This window comes from Mus caroli, chromosome 3 (genome assembly GCF_900094665.2).
Source record: "Mus caroli chromosome 3, CAROLI_EIJ_v1.1, whole genome shotgun sequence".
NCBI classification, from domain to species: domain Eukaryota; kingdom Metazoa; phylum Chordata; class Mammalia; order Rodentia; family Muridae; genus Mus; species Mus caroli.
Window position 1 is genome coordinate 114,958,090 of NC_034572.1, and position 16,760 is coordinate 114,974,849.

The 16,760-nt window shown below is 45.8% G+C and overlaps 2 protein-coding genes across 3 annotated transcripts in view; one reads left to right on the forward strand and one right to left on the reverse strand.

Moving 5' to 3' along the window:
- Window positions 1-5,179, forward strand: part of Cnn3 (calponin 3) — a 31,188-nt gene extending 26,009 nt beyond the window's left edge. Inside the window, exons 6-7 of the mRNA XM_021157955.1 lie at window positions 1,945-2,091; window positions 4,066-5,179. Coding sequence (XP_021013614.1) covers window positions 1,945-2,091; window positions 4,066-4,410 — 492 coding nt within the window. The 3' untranslated portion in view covers window positions 4,411-5,179. The remainder of the gene's footprint in view (window positions 1-1,944; window positions 2,092-4,065) is intronic.
- Window positions 5,180-6,418: 1,239 nt separating this feature from the next.
- The window catches only part of Slc44a3 (solute carrier family 44 member 3), a 73,783-nt gene continuing 63,441 nt past the window's right edge, over window positions 6,419-16,760 (reverse strand). The window contains exons 13-15 of one of the 2 annotated variants that reach the window (XM_021158173.2): window positions 10,268-10,405; window positions 7,991-8,227; window positions 6,419-6,956 (exon numbers count right to left, since the gene is read on the reverse strand). In XM_021158173.2, the coding sequence (XP_021013832.1) occupies window positions 6,852-6,956; window positions 7,991-8,227; window positions 10,268-10,405 (480 nt within the window). In that variant the 3' untranslated portion in view covers window positions 6,419-6,851. The remainder of the gene's footprint in view (window positions 6,957-7,990; window positions 8,228-10,267; window positions 10,406-16,760) is intronic. The other variant, XM_021158174.2, reaches the window with a different exon arrangement.

The window sequence follows — 16,760 nt, forward strand, 5'->3', positions numbered from 1 at the left end:
CAGGGTGCCAAAGTCATTATACACTGGTAATGTGTGGTGCTGTATCAGCCTTGCCAACTGGGTCTTCTTAGTGCTTGGAAGCACTTGGTTCAGGTGACTTTTACAGTCTCCCTGGAGAGTGTCATCAGAACACAAGCTAAGGACTTGGCGTACCGACCTCTTGACTGAGGTGCCTTTAATTGTTAAAAGTACACATTGCATAAATGGTGGGAAATTGGAAAGACGAGTCCAGATGCTGGTCAGTTAGTAAGTTAGAACTCCTTGCAAGTTGGAGTGCGCAGCCTAAAAATTTACATTAGTGTTTGAACGACAGGTTAAGAGACAAAGTTATACAATACTGTTAACTTCTAAATAGGTGTGTATGTGTTTGTAAAAGGTGGGTTTCTGTGTGTGTGTGTGTGTGTGGCTCCAGACATGCACAGGGACACACATGCAGATAAAACCCAAGGGTATTTGCAGGTGCCTGTTGCAAACCCTAATTGCAGTTACACAAACGTTAATGTTGTAGTGATTTCCCCCTCTCCTCTCTTTTTGGGGTAGGGGCTTATATGATTTGTGTGAGTCTTTTCTAGTGCAGGGGTTTTGCTTTTAGTAATAAAACTTTTCTAAGTGTCCCCTGAGCATGGTGACCCCAGTACTCAGGAAGGGGAGGATCAGGAGTTTAAGATTATCTCTGACTACCTAGGGAGTGTAAGGCCAGCCTGCGTTTATGTGAGATTGCCTCAAAAAATCAAAGTCAAAAACTATTTTTAAGGAGAAAACCATGAGTGGTGGAAACAGCCCTCCTCCTTCCCCGGGCTGCTCCCAGTGCTCCTGGGGCCCTCCTCCTTCCCCGGGCTGCTCCCAGTGCTCCTGGGGCCCTCCTCCTTCCACAGGCTGCTCCCAGTGCTCCTGGGGCCCTCCTCCTTCCACGGGCTGCTCCCAGTGCNGGCTGCTCCCAGTGCTCCTGGGGCCCTCCTCCTTCCACGGGCTGCTCCCAGTGCTCCTGGGGCCCTCCTTCCCCGGGCTGCTCCCAGTGCTCCTGGGCCTCGTAGTTCTCAGCAGGGGAGAGAAGTTAATTATTCCTGCTTCATTTCATGCTCCTCTTACTGCCTTGTTCTGGTTCTGGCCAGAGAGTTAAGGAAATAAATGTATTTTCCTCCCCCATGAAAATGTTGCTGGTTCTTAAGTGCCTGGCGTTTGTTTTAACTCTGAGCATACAGGCTGCACATGCAGTGGAAGATAGCTATGGGTTCAGCCCGCGCAGAGTTGTGAAACTTACTTGAAACAGTACAAGATTTTCTTTTTTTTTTTTTAATAAATTGCTGCTGTTGCTCCTCCTCCTCCTCCTCTTCCTCCTCCTCTCCTCCTCTCCCCCCAGCCCCCCATTATACAGTTCTGGAGGGTGACCTTTGTAATTGACAACAAGAACAAGGTTGGATGCGGCTGTCGCTGTAGTCGGAAGCCTTGTTGTCTGGTCTCCTCCACTTGCAGTGGTTTCTCTGAAGAGGATACACTTTAATCTGCTACTTGTGCTGCAGAGAAAAAAGTGCCAGGGACGTTTAGTTAGCTATAGTTGTGCCAACACAGTGACTTCTTACTTAACAATACATCTCCTTCTACAAGTTTACATGCAGCTAACTGTGCTATGACTTTTTTTATATTTAAGAGAGTTTGGAATTTTTCTTTTAAAATTAGCCTTCACACAGTTTCTTTTCCAAAGCACAGAAGGCAGTTCATACCTAGTTGCCTGAGCAAATTCCTTAGCTCAGGAATTTATAAGTCCCTGGCTTTTCTTACTTTTTTTCGGTGCTTGGGAATTGAACAGAGATCTTTGTATGTGACTCCGGCTCTGAGCTACATCCCCCGACTGTGCTTTCCGTCTCCTTAGAAACACAGAACATAGGCTTGTGCGTATGCTGCTGTTGACTTCTGATAACTAATGCTGATCTTTTAACTTAAAAGATGGGTACCAACAAATGTGCCAGCCAGGCGGGCATGACAGCCTATGGGACTCGGAGGCATCTTTATGATCCCAAGATGCAGACGGACAAACCCTTTGACCAGACCACGATTAGCCTGCAGATGGGCACCAACAAAGGGGCCAGCCAGGTAAGCCAGGTCTTTTTAACACTTGAAGCAAAGGGCGCGGAAGGGTATGCTAAGTTAGCGCTGACCCAATAGTGAGTAGCTGGACTCTCATATGGTATTTCTTCCATAGTATTTTTAGTCTTCAGGAAAGTAGATTTTGCTGAGAGGGCAAAATAATCAAAGGGCCCTTTCTCCAGCCTACAAAGTGTAGCGTGACTAATGGTTTTGGTTGGCAGTAAGATCAGCTGGCCTTTCTGCTTAACCAGAAGAAAAAAGTGATGTTTATATATGTTCCTGCTCCAAAAGCCAAGGAAAGGATAATTGGTTCTCCCCTGCCCCATTTTGGTTTTGTTTTTAAAGGGGCCCATTTAGGTGGGTATGTAAGATTATTTGGCTGTTTGGTAAGAGCTGTTTAATCAGAATTTTTATGAAACATTAAGGTAGCAGAAATGAATTCATATGAAATGGTAGTTAAATAATTTTTAAAGTAATGGAGAGGAAAGGGTTTGTTCGGCTTACGTTTCCATGCCATAGGGCAACTGAGGCAGCAACCTGGAGGCAGGAGCTGAAGCAGAGGCATAGAGGAGTGTCACCTGCTGGCTTCCCTTGCTTGCTCTGCTACCGTTCTTAGACAGCCAGGCCTACCTGCCTGGGAGCCTCCAGCAGCCATTAGCACTTCAGAAAATGCCCCACAGACACTCACACAGGCCAATCTGATAGAGCTAATTATTTCATTGAGGTCTACAGTTCCCAGGTGTGTCTACCTGAAAGCCAAAATTAGTCATCACAGGTTTTTAAATAGATGAGGGTGTGGACAAGATGGGGGAGAGGGGGACAGGGGCCGGGTAAAGGCGATTATCCGGTGACTTGAGTTTGATCCCTGGAACCCATGAAGATGGAAGGAGAGAGCTGACTCTACAACATTGTTCTTTTGCCTTCACACAATGAACGCTGGACTCTGGACCTATGTTTGTCCAGTGCCCTCTCCACTCCTCCCCACCCCCACACAGGAATAGTAAAAACAATGAAATACCAGTAATTGTTTGAAAGCATCAGGATTTTATATCTAAAAATAGTGGGACTGAGTTTTGGTAAGCTTTCCTGTTTTTCCAGTGACATCTGTCGTTCCCCGTGTGGAGTGGAGCGCACCGGGTTACCTGCAGTTGGTTCTCTTGGCGGTCTCTCGTGTTTGCCTTTTCACTCACTCACCTCTCAAGTGTGTGCTTAACAACAGTGGGCACTGAGGTGTGGGTTACCCACTGTGAAAGGGAGAGAGGAGCAGGTCTGAGGTGGGACTGTGGGTGGGGAAGCTCTTGTGTGGCAGTCTCTTGAGAAGACTTGGTCCCTGAGAGCTGCTCAGCCTGGTCTTGTTGAAGGCATGTATGCTTTTTTACAATTGGAGATCTGGGTGGTCATTAATAGATCATGTTCATATGTAATTCAGCAATATGTGTAAAAAAAAATCTAGTGTTATCTGATTTTTTATGTTTCTGGCTATTTTGCCTGTGTGTATGTATATGAGCCTTGTATATGCCTGGTACCCTTGGAAGTCAGGAATGGATGGATGCCCTGAAACTGAGTTACAGTTTAGGTGCTGGGAACTGGTCCTGGGTCCTCTGCAAGACAGACATGTGCTCTTAACCACAGAGCTCTTGTCTCCAGCCCTGGGCTAGTAGACTGACGTATTGCTTCTATATTACATATAGGAAGTTAAACTCAAGGTAGGTTAATTTGTCTGATACCATATAGTGATCTTAACAGTGGGCAGAGATTTGAAGGAAGAAGGCCTGGCTCAACTCAGCAGCTCAAGAGCCAGCGAATCCCGTCATAAATATGAGTGCTGTAAGAATATTTTAGTAAGTTAGGGCCACATCAGAACCAATTGAAAGTTTTTATGTTAATGCACTCTGTGTGAATTTAATAATTTAGACAATGTTAAGAAGTATAGATCTTATCTGTTATCTTACCTTGTGTACCATTGTGCTCTAATACCAGGCTGGGATGTTAGCACCGGGCACCAGAAGAGACATCTATGACCAGAAGCTGACATTACAGCCAGTGGACAACTCAACCATTTCTCTACAGATGGGCACCAACAAAGTTGCTTCCCAGAAAGGGATGAGCGTGTATGGGCTTGGGCGGCAAGTGTATGACCCCAAGTACTGTGCCGCACCCACAGAACCTGTCATTCACAACGGAAGCCAGGGCACGGGCACCAATGGGTCGGAAATCAGTGATAGTGATTATCAGGCAGAATACCCCGATGAATATCATGGCGAGTACCCAGATGACTACCCTCGAGAGTACCAGTATGGCGATGACCAGGGCATTGATTACTAGAGTCACACACAGGAGCGCAGTATTTAGTCCATTGTTTTATCCAGTGAGACCCAAGCTAGCCTTGAATAATTCTTCTCTCGTCTTCCTGAAACACTATTATGCTTGTTGTACCTTTAAAGTATGCCTTACGTACATTCCTTTCTCCTTTTCCTGCCTCCTCCCTAAATAGCTGCCTTCTAGTGCTGTAGCAAGGGAGCCCTACTGCATAGCCAGTAACTCGCGTCTGTACCGTGGAAAGGGCGGAATGATTCTCCAGGACAGCCAGCTCTTTCATTGAAGATCTATGCATTTTTTTACACTTACACATAAACTGGTATTTTCGAACAATAGGAAACTATTTTTTCTCTTTTTTTACAGTTTTAGTACGTTTCTGGCTTGTACGTGGAAGACTAAAACATTGATTTGCTAAAATGTGGTCTTTGCCAACTAAAATCTGAGATGCAGCTTTAGACCCTGACATATGGATGTTTTTCTGCAGTCTTGTCTGCTAAGTTTTAAATAAAGTCATGATCAGTGTGCATTTGTGATTACATGTGTACTCATTCTTTCCCTAAGCTGACGAGGTCTCTCCCGAGTGGCGCTTCGAAAGGCGTGCATGCAGAAATGGCCAAGGACATGCAGGTTTGGGTGGTGTGCCTGCAGACTTCATTTGTGCCAATGTATTACTGTAGAGTCGCTCTGTTTCCTTCAACTGTATTTATTGCTGCGTTTCTCAGCATAAACTTATCCCATTGTATTTTTTATAAATAAATATTTTTTTTTGAACATTCATATGAACCACAGGCTGGTTATTTTCTGGCTCTCTTCTACATAGGCAGAGTAAGGTGAGAAACCAGAGGCCTTGTTCCATGGGCACTGAGAGAAGGTGTTCTAATATTATTTAATTCATACAATACGGCACTCATTGGAGACTGAATCTAAGCTGGGTGTGCACTAGGGAGGCTGAAGCAGGAGGATTTCTGTGAGTTTGAGATGATCTTGGGCTACAGAGACCTTGTTTTAAAGCTACAGAAACAACAACCAAAAGAAGAAAAATGCCCATTGCCTATAGTAAAGAGGCAACCAAAATTTACCTGGTCCTTGTTCAATTACGACTTGGCTGCCCTGGGTTTATCTGAAATTCGATTTGGAATTCTCTTAAAAGCAAGGGGGAGTTATTACATGTGCACCGAGTGTTATGTAAATGATCCTAAAGCCAGGCATGAGGTGTGCTGTTTGATTAGCTGGCGGGAATCTAAGCCACCAGCCTTGCCTTAGAGCAGGCTAACCCACAGCTAAGTGTGGGGGAAGGGCAGTGCTGTCACTGGGGGAAGCTGCTCGGTCACACCCTCTGACCTTGTCTCAGGTCAAGGCTGACTGATGGCCTCGGGTGGTTTTTGTCAAGACAGATAAGAGATGTTGAGCCCACAGAAATGATGTATGCTTGTTCCTCCTGTGGTGGCTTGCTTAGATGCTTCTGGGAGTGCCCTGTAAATCATTGTAGGAGACTTATGGTACTATTGAATTCTGTGGTACTATTAAAGAAAAAATATCTAAAGTGGTCCTGAGCTGTCAGGCTGTTTCTTGTCAAATTGCAGAAGTGGTTAGGAAAGCTAAGGGAAGGAGCCTTGTATTAGATCTCACGTGCTGGCCTGCCACGTCGGTCAGATTGCGTTTCCTGTTAGGATGGGAGTTCCACACGGCATCTGGGCCCACAAGGTGCCTGTCCTCATGTTCAAAGTTTCCATTTGCTTAGGGCTTTAAAAAGGAAAAGATCTTCTGTTTCGGCATGCTTAAAAAATAATTAAAAAAACAAAACTATCAGACAGGTCTCATTTTGGGCAGGGGTTGGTTGAGCAGCATCTTTCTATAATGTTTGCTGGTGTGTGAAACTCCCGCCTGCTTGCGGCCGGGTCTCCTCGTGTTCAGCAACCTCTCCTGTGTGTGTCTGCTCCCGACCTTCCTTACCTCACTAAGTCTAAGAGCTGTAAGAAAAAGATGAACTGATTAATGACCTCACAGACAAAGGTGAGGTGTTTACATTTTTATTTATTTTTCGGTGGTGGTGGTGGGGCTGACTGAGTGCACTCGGGGCAGTACACATGTGGAGCTCTGAGGACAACTTACAGGAATTGATTCTCTCCTTTTACCATGTGGGTCTAGGGGTATTCAGTTCCTCGGGTTAGCAACTGGCACCTTTATCCAGTGAGCTAACCTTGTTTGTTTGTTTATATGAGGTCTCTATGTAGCATTCAGGCTAGCATTTAACTCCTGAGTATGTAGCTCAGGCTAGCCTTATAACCTCTTCCAGTTTTGAATTACAGATGTGTGTCCCTGTGCCAATGTTGTGCCTTTTAAATCGATGCATATAGACAGTTTTAACATCTTTCGTGCTCTAGTTCGCGTGAAAACAGCTGTAGGCTTTGTCTCGGTGTCACAGGTAGTCAAAGTTCTTTTGGTCCCTATCTCACGATGGGCTGGAGTTCTGTCCCCTCTTCATTTGGTAAAGCATCCTTGTGTCCTTGAGACTTGGCGTTGTTAAAGTTGTTGGTCCGTTTTATAAAACTCTGAAAAACAAAAGAATGAAGGACCCCAATGATGTGCCTGCAGCAGCTGTTTACCAGAGGCTGTCGCCCTAGAGGTTTAGGGGATTGAATTTTCAGCGTTTTTCCCAAGTGTTTTGAAAATGTTTGTGTGCATAGTAAGGTAGATTTCAAAGCAGGTTTCTAACTGGAAGTTTACAAGTCAAGGAGAGTAGACCAAGTTAGCTTGAATGCATCCATCCCAGTACATCAAGGTGGGTAGAAATCACATCTTAACGTTTCTATGAATGGAGCGCACATTCATATTTATTCATTCATAAGAAGTGTTGAAATCCAGTACCTGCCGAAATGACGGTGCTCTGAATGTTTAAGGCCAAAAGAGCTTAACACTTAATTTTTATGGCAACAAAAGGAAAGAAAATTACTAAAATATCACTTAACACCCTTCCCCTGCCGGAACAACCGAAGAGGAGGGTTGAAATGTGTCCTGTCTGCGGAGGATAAGGCAAAGGACGAGCAATGTATCGTGTGTTGCAAAAAGCTGTTGGAAACAACTGCCTGCTAGTTCCAGATACAAGCGGCTTTGCTGAGGGTGTGCCTGGTTAGCAAGGGGCCCAAGGGCTGTCAGTATTGGCAACAGAGGCGAGCGGTCTGCCGAGCGGTGTGCTCTACCCAAAGCTTTGTGGGTATGCTTGCATGTGCAAGATGCTTTACATAAATATCAACTCTCCCAGACAGAAGTGGCCACAGACATTGTAGGTCTCCAAGAGGAGACCAGACCAGGCTGTAGTGTCAAAGACACCAGCTACTGCTGTGTTCCCGGGTATGCTGCAGTGGAAGACCCTACATGCTCCATTTTATTCCCACCTCTGGACTGGGAGTTTCTGTGGGGAAATGGTTCCACTTCTGACAGCTGAGCTCCCACCCCCAAGGTGGAAGTAGAAACTCCTTGGAGCCCTCTAGACCAGAAAAGAGGCTGGATGTGTCTCCTCCCTGTATGTGAGTCTTCAACACTTGTTGGGGGAGAGATTACAACAGGAGACGAGACGTTTGCTTACCAAAAACCCTGGGTCCATAAAGTACGGTTTCTCCGACGATCCGTCATTTGTTTCCAGGTCCACAGCAAAGCACAGGAAAAGGATATCCAGCGCAGTTTCAAACACGGATAGGAAACTGTGAGCCACCACGCAGGCAAAAAAGGCAACCAGCAGCAGAGGGATGGCCCACACCTGGAGCGCACGGCTGTAGTTAAACGCCATCAGGCCCCCGAAAACGCCGAAGCACACCACCAGCACCTGGGGGAGGAGGTGGTTGAAAACCTTCATAAATAGGGTCGGTGGGCTCTTTTACCAAAGGGTTTGCCCCTCCCCTCCCCAATTATAAGTAATGCTATTGTGTGTCCTAAACAGAATTTGACAGGCTGAAATAGAAGAAAAAAGGAAAACTGATGGAAGAAGAAGGGGAAAAAAGCCCAGTTAGAGCCAGAGAGATTGTACTTTATCTGTAAATCTCACCACAGTATGGCCAAGTCATCGGGAGCCTCACTTTAGAAGTATGTGCGCGTGCGTGCGTGCGTGCGGTATACGTAATCCTGTGGCTGTGTGCACTGTGTGAAAATCAGAGGGGAGGCCAATCTCAGATGCCTTCTTTGATTGCTCTCCACCTTCTTTTGTGAGGCAGGGTCTCATTGAACCTGAAGCCCATCTATCCGTTTGTCTAGGCTGGCCAGTGACCTCCAGAGATTCTCCCATCTACACACACACACACACACAGCACTAGAATTAGGCATGTAACATCACAGTCATCTTTTATGTGGTGGTGGTCTCATGCACAGAAACTTTACCACTTGAGTCTCAGCTGCTTAAAAAGCTTTCTCTAGCTCTCTCTTTTGCTTTTGTTTGTTTGTGCTTGTTTTTATTTCTTTGAGACAAGAGTTTCTCTGTGTAGCCCTGGCTATCCTGGAACTCTGTAGACCAGGCTAGCCTCAAACTCAGAGATCCACCTGCCTCTGCATCCCAAGTGCTGGGATAAAAGGCGTGCACCAACACTGCCCAGCATTTCTTCCTTTTTTTAAATCCCCGTTTTTATACTGCAAGCAATTGAATAGGTGGATTAATAATTTCCTAAGTGATTAGTTTTACCCTCTGGGCACTAAAGTGGAAAGACTTCCCTGTGCTAGTGTGCAAGATAATTAGATTCTCCCAGGCTTTTGTGACATGTAATTACTATATTTCCAAGAACACACTTACAGGGCATGATATACCCAATTTCTTAAGAGATGTGACAGAGTCCACCTGGGGCCCCCATTACTCCAGGATGCCCGTGAAGATGAATATGGAATTTTGAATGCTATTTCCTTCAGAAGCCTAAAGTCACTGATCATCCCATACATTTTGAAAGGTCACTAAACATGATATGCTTATGGGATATCTAAGAAAATCCATATTTAAAGTGAAATAGAAATATAAATATGTTAAGAATTTTGAAACTGGCCGGGAGGTGGTGGCGCACGCCTTTTATCCCAGCACTTGGGAGGCAGAGGCAGGTGGATTTCTGAGTTTGAGGCCAGCCTGGTCTGCAAGAATGAGTTCCAGGACAGCCAGGGCTACACAGAGAAACCATGTCTCTAATAATAATAATAATTTTGAAACTGCATTCAAAAGTATTTTTGGAATTAGGAAATACATCACCCACAATTCAACTAAGGAAATAGATTAACAAATTGCATGCAACCATTCCTTATTTGGCTGTTTTGAAGGCATAATTACATTGTGCTTCTGTTACTGCTGTCACATGAAGCATCTCTGGGGCCAGGTGAGCCTTGAATGTCTGTGTAATGAGCACACACACCTGTGAGGTCCAAGCCTGTCTTAACTTGCTTGGCGCCAACTATGACAGTCCTGCACCAGACTGTGCATGCAAAAAGCACAGAAGCCTCAATGGGGCACAGTCACCATATATGGTATTGCCCGGGTCACAGCTGGTGACTAAGATCTTGTTCACTTGTGGGCATTGCTTGAAAACTGGCATTTATATCAGAGAAGGAGGAATGGTTGAAAGAACTGAGAGTGTTTCGCTGCGAATACAGAAGACATGGTGGGAAAGATCAGAGTCAAGAATTAAAGTAGCAACTATAGGGGCTGTGGGACCCTGGAAACAGGAAACCTTAGTGTCCTCTGTAAAACAGGAAGCCTCACAGGATTGGGGGACTGAGTGAGGGGTGAGACATGGCAGCAACATCAGCAACAAACATGATTCCCTTTCAAGTCAGCCTTCTTGTTGGCTACTTTGTTGACTTCCAGGTTCCCAGTACTTATTTAGTCAAGACATCTCACCTTTCCCAGGAAAATGACAAAGTTTCCAAAGCAGTTAACAGCCGTGAGATGACTTGAATTCTTGGCTATGATTGTGTGCGCATCTTTTGCGGATGTACAAAAGTCTGTCCCGTTAATGGCAGCTGCAGTGTATGCATCCTAGAACAGAAGGCATCCGTTATGAATACGGTGGTTTGTGTCATTTTAAGGCAACAGAATGACGGTACAAAGTATGCGACCTAGTATCTCCACCCAAAACAAACAAGCTGGACTATGATCTATTTCTGATCATAGTCAAATATATTTCCATACCATTCGGAAAATGGAAAAGGACCTCACGTCAATCCTGCAGGCTGAATGGCCCAGCACACACATGGAAAGAATGAGTATGTATAAGTTATTTTGTAATACACAATAGAGTTGGAGGGCAGGGAAAGGTGTTTGGGTAACAAAAGGAGAGCAGACCCTAGAGACTCGTGAGCCAAACCCAAGGCTGTAGCTGGTATGGAGTTAGTGAGGGCTTCTGGGCTCGGGATCCCCTGGGCCTGAGAGATAGTGTTGGTTGTTTCTAGAGAGCTGCATTCCCTGTACAAAATAGGATTCATAATTTGAAATCAATCAGACACTTGGGAAAGCACTTAAAAAATAACCTAACATGTGCCCAAGATAGTTGAAATATCTGGGGTCCGGGCAAAAACAAGATAAAAATCATTCCACCAGGGCTGGTGGATCCCCACAACAACTGTACTGACAGAGGTGGGCTCCCCAGAGCAGGGCAGAGCCAGGGAGATACATAACAAAACCCAACTCTGCCCTGAGGACCCTGGGGAAGACGTATGCCGAAAGTGCTCTGAGGAAATGGGGCAGGGGCCGGAGGGAACGGCGGGATGGTGTGGAAAAGGAAGAGACAGAAAAAACTGAATAGGAATGAAAAAAAAAATGCAGCTCACACAGTTTAAATTACATATTTGGCTTTTGCTCCTAAGTAAGCATTTTATGTTGTTACATGGCTTCTAACATTTTAATTTCTAGTAACTCAGTTTTATGAGGGATGTGCTTTGCATATGCGCAGAAAGGTACACTTTGAGTTTAGCCAAGAACTCAAGAAGTGAAATGCACCTACTGGCTATTTAAAATATTCTGATATTAATACATACGGAATGTCTTAATTTTGTGATTCTAGATCCTTGAAGATTAGATTTCCAAAAAGTGAGATTTCTGAGTCAAAGTGCGAGCGCGTGTGTGTGTGTGTGTGTGTGTGTTTAGAATGGCAGATTTGTTTTTTTGTTTGTTTTAGTTTGTTTGAGACAAGGGCTCACATAATGCGAACTGGCCTCAATTTTGCATCTCCCTCTCAAAGGCTGAGTTTTTGGGCTTGGGGTTTATGTGGTGTTGGGAACTGAATTCAGGCCTTCTCATATGCAAACCCAGCATTCTGCAGACTGAATTCTACCCCCAGCTCAGACTCATTCTTTCAAAGACTGGAAAGCAAGATTAAGGGCACTTTCCCAAAGCCCCCTGATGAGTCAGTAAGACAAAGAATCTTTTCTTTAAACTCCAACTGTCTGGATTTCACATTTCATCAGTTTGCATTGGGCCAAAACTCAATCTAAAAGCACAGTGGTTCCAGGAAGCACAGGCCCTGTAAACCAGCTGTCTTTGGGCTCAAATCCTGGCTCTTCCAGTGAGGAGACACTGGGCACAGGGCAGCGACCAGCCTCTCAGCTCCTCTTCCTTATCCAAGCAGGGACAGAGCGCCTACCGATGGGGATGGGAGGTTTAAAGATACAGGCCTGAGGACCCCAACATCTGGCCATAGTACCTGAAGGCTGATCACTCTCACGTAGCTAGAGCACTTCAAAGATGGCATCATTAACCAACCACCGGGAGCCCTGATCAACTCCTTAAGCCTCTGGGGGGCATGGGCAAGACCTGTGTTGTCTTTATCCTCATGGGAACTCAGAAGTGGCCAGCTATGTGTCTTGGACCATGTCCCGGTGCCCACTGTGGTAGCCATCTTTGCTTCCTCTCTTTAGTCAAGCCCAACCCAAGCCCACACCAGGCTCAACACTTTCCCTACTGATTCCTAGTGGACATCCCGAGTCATGTGGGGGAGGGTAGGTTGATTTTTGTTTTTTTGGGTTTTTTTTTGTTTTTTGAGGGAGGGTTTTCTCCCTGAAACCTACTGCCGCCTCACAGTTCATCACTCATGAGCAACAAAAATAGATTTTGTTCTTCGGCTAAGATGATTAAAAAGTTAAACGGTACGTTTTCATGCATGTGTCAATTCCACAATTTTCCAGGAGGCTCCTAACCATTTATCTTTTCTTTAACATCTCACGGCCCACTGAAAGAGAACACTAAAACCACACTGACAGGGAAATTATATATGCCTTCCTAAAGTGACTACAGTAATAACATTTTACAGTGAGATCCCACCCTCTCTGCCACATCCAGACCTAGATTAGTGACTGGCTGAATGAGCGGTGGGCGCAGCACTGCCCGAGAGGCATCCTGCTGTTTCAGTATTAGTGGTCCACACTTAAGCTGAGTAGAAGTTGTTTCCTTGGCAGCCATCTGGAGGATGGAGTGTACTAGACTGTCTACAGTGTGCACGTATCTGAGCTGACAGCTCCGGGACCATGTGCAAAGGGAGCTACTACAGAGGTTGACCGTGTGTGGAAAGAGTGTCTTGTGATGAAGGATAGGAAGCAAGCACAATGGGTTGCCCTTGAAAACGATTAGAGGAGGAACTCCCCCTCCCCACATAGGGGAGGAACCCCCCTCCCCCATGGCTAACCTTTCAGCAAGGAAAAGAGAGCAATGGTTAAACTGCTCTAAGTTGATGACCATGTAAAACTCACAGGGTGAGCTGGGCGTGGTGGCGCACGCCTTTAATCCCAGCACTCTGGAGGCAGACGTAGGTGGATTTCTGAGTTCGAGGCCAACTTGGTCTACAGAGTGAGTGCCAGGACAGCCAGGGCTATACAGAGAAATCCTGTCTCGAAAAACCAAAAAAAAAAAAAAAAAAAAAAAACCCTCATAGGGTGAATCTGAAATAGGGTCTCATGTACCAATTCTCAGATTTATGTACAGCTACAATTCTGATCTCCTGTCTGAACCTCCCTAATGCTGGGATTACTAGCACTGTCTAGATGGGTAAGCACTCCACCAACTGAGCTACATCTCTAGCCCAGGTCACTGGATTTAAGATTTGACTTTCTATGCTGTGCATTAGAAAGGAAAAGGAGAAGTGTGTGAAATGCGTTCAGGAGAAGATCACAGCAGGCATTTGTTTTCCGAGGCCTAAAGCGTCCAGTTTTATTCTAAGTTTTCTCAATCACTTAAAATATAACAAAGGTGCTGGGCAGTGGTGGCACATGCCTTTAATCCTAGCACTTGGGAGGCAGAGGCAGGTGGATTTCTGAGTTCGAGGCCAGCCTGGTCTACAGAGTGAGTTCCAGGACAGCCAGGGCTACACAGAGAAACCCTGTCTNNAAAAACATATATATATATATATATATATATATATATATACACACATACATATATATATTCTCAATCTGTTCTCAACCCATTGCAGTGAGGACCTGTCAGATGACCCTTTCACAGGGGTCCCATATCAGATATCCTGCATATCAGAGATTTACATTAGAATTCATAACAGTAGCAAAATGACACTTATGAAGTACCAACAAAGATAATTTTATGGTTGGGGGTCGGTACCACATTAGAAGGAACTGTATTAAAAGGTTGCAGTCTTAGAAAGCTTGAGAACCAGGGCTATAGGAGGAATAAGCCAAGAATTATGGCTGAAAAACCATTATATCAGAACTCTGCAAGACATTCCCACACAAGCCATAATGCCCACAGGGCCCTGCTGCACTTAGGGTCAATGTGGTGTGACCATACAGCCACCGAGTGCACTGGTGAATGGCAGTGGCAAACCAGAGTCTGGCCCAAAGTCAAGACACTCTTCTCTGAGCACAACTGCCAGGGTCAGGAACTGAAATCCTTCCCAGATGCTCTGTCTCCTGAACCCCATGCCACCCCCCAGCAGATGTCCTATGGTATGTCCCAAAACAGCTTGACACAAACCGGAAGGGCGCTTCCTATTTCCTATCTGTGGCCTTTAATGTTTTCTTCCGTCGGCAGGTGTGCACCTTCTATGAGGAAGTAAATAGTGACACAAACATTCACTCAGTACACACTGCGTTCCACATTCTAGACACTTCCTGAACGTGCGGATTCATTTGCCCCTCTTAGCCCCCAACCTGTAGGGTAGCTCAGAGCACCCAAGCATAAAAGCACTAGAGGCCATGCCGAGTCACCCACGTGAAACAGGTTACATTACTCCTGGGCCTCTAACTCACCCAGGTCCAGCTGCAGGAAAATATTTACATTTATGTATGTTTTGGGCATTTCCTTCAAACAGCAGTGTGGTGTTTCGTGCGATCTTTCTTTGTGACCTGGCAGGACAGTTTTGTAGAAGAAGCCTGGGTTTTCTGCTTACCTCCTGAAGCCTGCAGAGTAACCCCTGCCGGGTCTTGCTCTTCTCATGAACCCTTCTTTGGGCTTTGTAAAAAGAAATCCGCTGGCTTTAAAGTTTTGAATTAAAGTCTATCACATTTGTTTGGAGATATGGCTCAGCAGCTAAGAGTGCTTGCTATGGCAGTGTGAGGACCTGGGTTCAAATTCTCTAAACTCACAAAACCAGCGGAGTGAAGGGGCTGGAGAGAGGGCTCAGTGGTTAAGAGCATTTACTGGCCTCATTGAGAGAAGACACACCTAACCCTAGGAGGTCTGGTGGGGTGGGGGTGAGGTGGGGACATCCTCTTGGAGATGGGGGGGTGGTGAATAGCTGAGGAACAGTCATCAGAGGGCAGACCAGGAGGGGGATAACAACTGGACTGTAAGAAAAGATTAAATAACAACAACAACAACAATAATAATAAAGAGCATTTACTGTCCTTACAGAGGACCTGAGTTTGGTTCCTGGCATGGACATGCCATCCCCCCAACCCTCTGTAACTTCAGTAGCAGGGATCGGATGCTCTCTTCTGGCCTCTGCAGGCCCCAGACTATACATATATGCAGGCAAACATTTAAATAAGAAAAGCTGAGGGTGGTTACACAGTTTTGCCATCCCAGTGTGGCAGAAAGTGGCAGAGAATAGGAGGCTCACTGGATCTTGCTGGCTACCAGACAGGTCCAGATTCAGTAAGTGGCATTGTCCTGTGGGGGGCGTTGGGGTGGGGGGTGGGGGGGTGGTAGAGAGCCATATATCAGGAAACCTGGTGTCCTTCTCAGGCCTCTCTATGAGTGTGTGTGTCTGTGCGCGTGTGCATGTGCGTGTGTGTGTGTGTGTACTCATGCACACACACACCTGCATTCATGCATGCACACATGTGCACATGTGTTTACGAAATGATTCACAGTGGACCAGGCACCCTCTTCTGATCACATAACTTGGCCTTAGCCCAGTAATATAATCACTTTAGGCACTATGATTCCCATTTAATAGAATTTTAATCATTGTGTTATTAGGTAACCAAATAAGCTAGCTTAACTCTTTATTTTGAGAGAGTTCTCCAAAAATATTAACACATAGAAAGTCCTCCCTCCACCCCCCATCTTTAAATCAAAACTTAAGCGTGCCCAGCCTGGCCCTTAGTCCTCTGTCCCCTGAGAGCACCCATCTGTCCTCCTCGCAAACTGAACCAACCGGCAGGCAGCATCTTTTGATGGCAGAGCTGTGAACTGGAGCTGCTGTTGACTCGTCAAAAAAGTAAATAGAGTTTTCCTCCAGAGAGAAGGGAAGGGATTCGCCCCAAAGCCCTGCCATGAATAGCCGGCTTTATTTCTGGAATGGCTTCTCTGAGTTCTGATTTTATTCACTCAAAATAAAGTAAGAACTCCTGAAACAAATTTGAGTAACTAATATGCCCTCAGACCTCAGAGACGCACAGGGGTAGCTGAGTCCACCCACATCCAGACGGCCTTCGGAGGCCCCTAGAAAAACTTGCAGGAACTAGTCCAAGCCAGTTTCATCTCTGATTTTATCACAAACACATGGAGAGGAAGTCAAGGCACCCGACAGACACACCCGGGCCTTCCAGGGCCTGGCATTCACCAGTCCCTTTAAGAATTCACTGTTTACCAGGCTGCAACCGTGAGAGGGGAAGCCTGCCAGTGGCCGCCTCTGTCCTCTTCAGGGGTCCTGCCAGGAGGGAGGGATGAGACATGGAGGAGAGGGGAGTGGAAGCTGAGAGTTACTCCTGCCAAGAAAGCAGAAGCAGGGCAATGCAGTCTTGTTTGCTTTTCTGAAATTTTATTTGCTTTTAGGCTTAATTTTTAGAATGGCCTCATTCTTTCCAAGCTCATCACCGGTGGTGGTGGGGGGGGGGGGAGAAAGTAAGCATCAGAGAGACAGAGAAGAAAGGAAACCACTGATCAGTCTCAAGTAGCCCCTGTGAAGGCCACAGCCTCCTTTGCCTCCCCACATTCCTTGGCA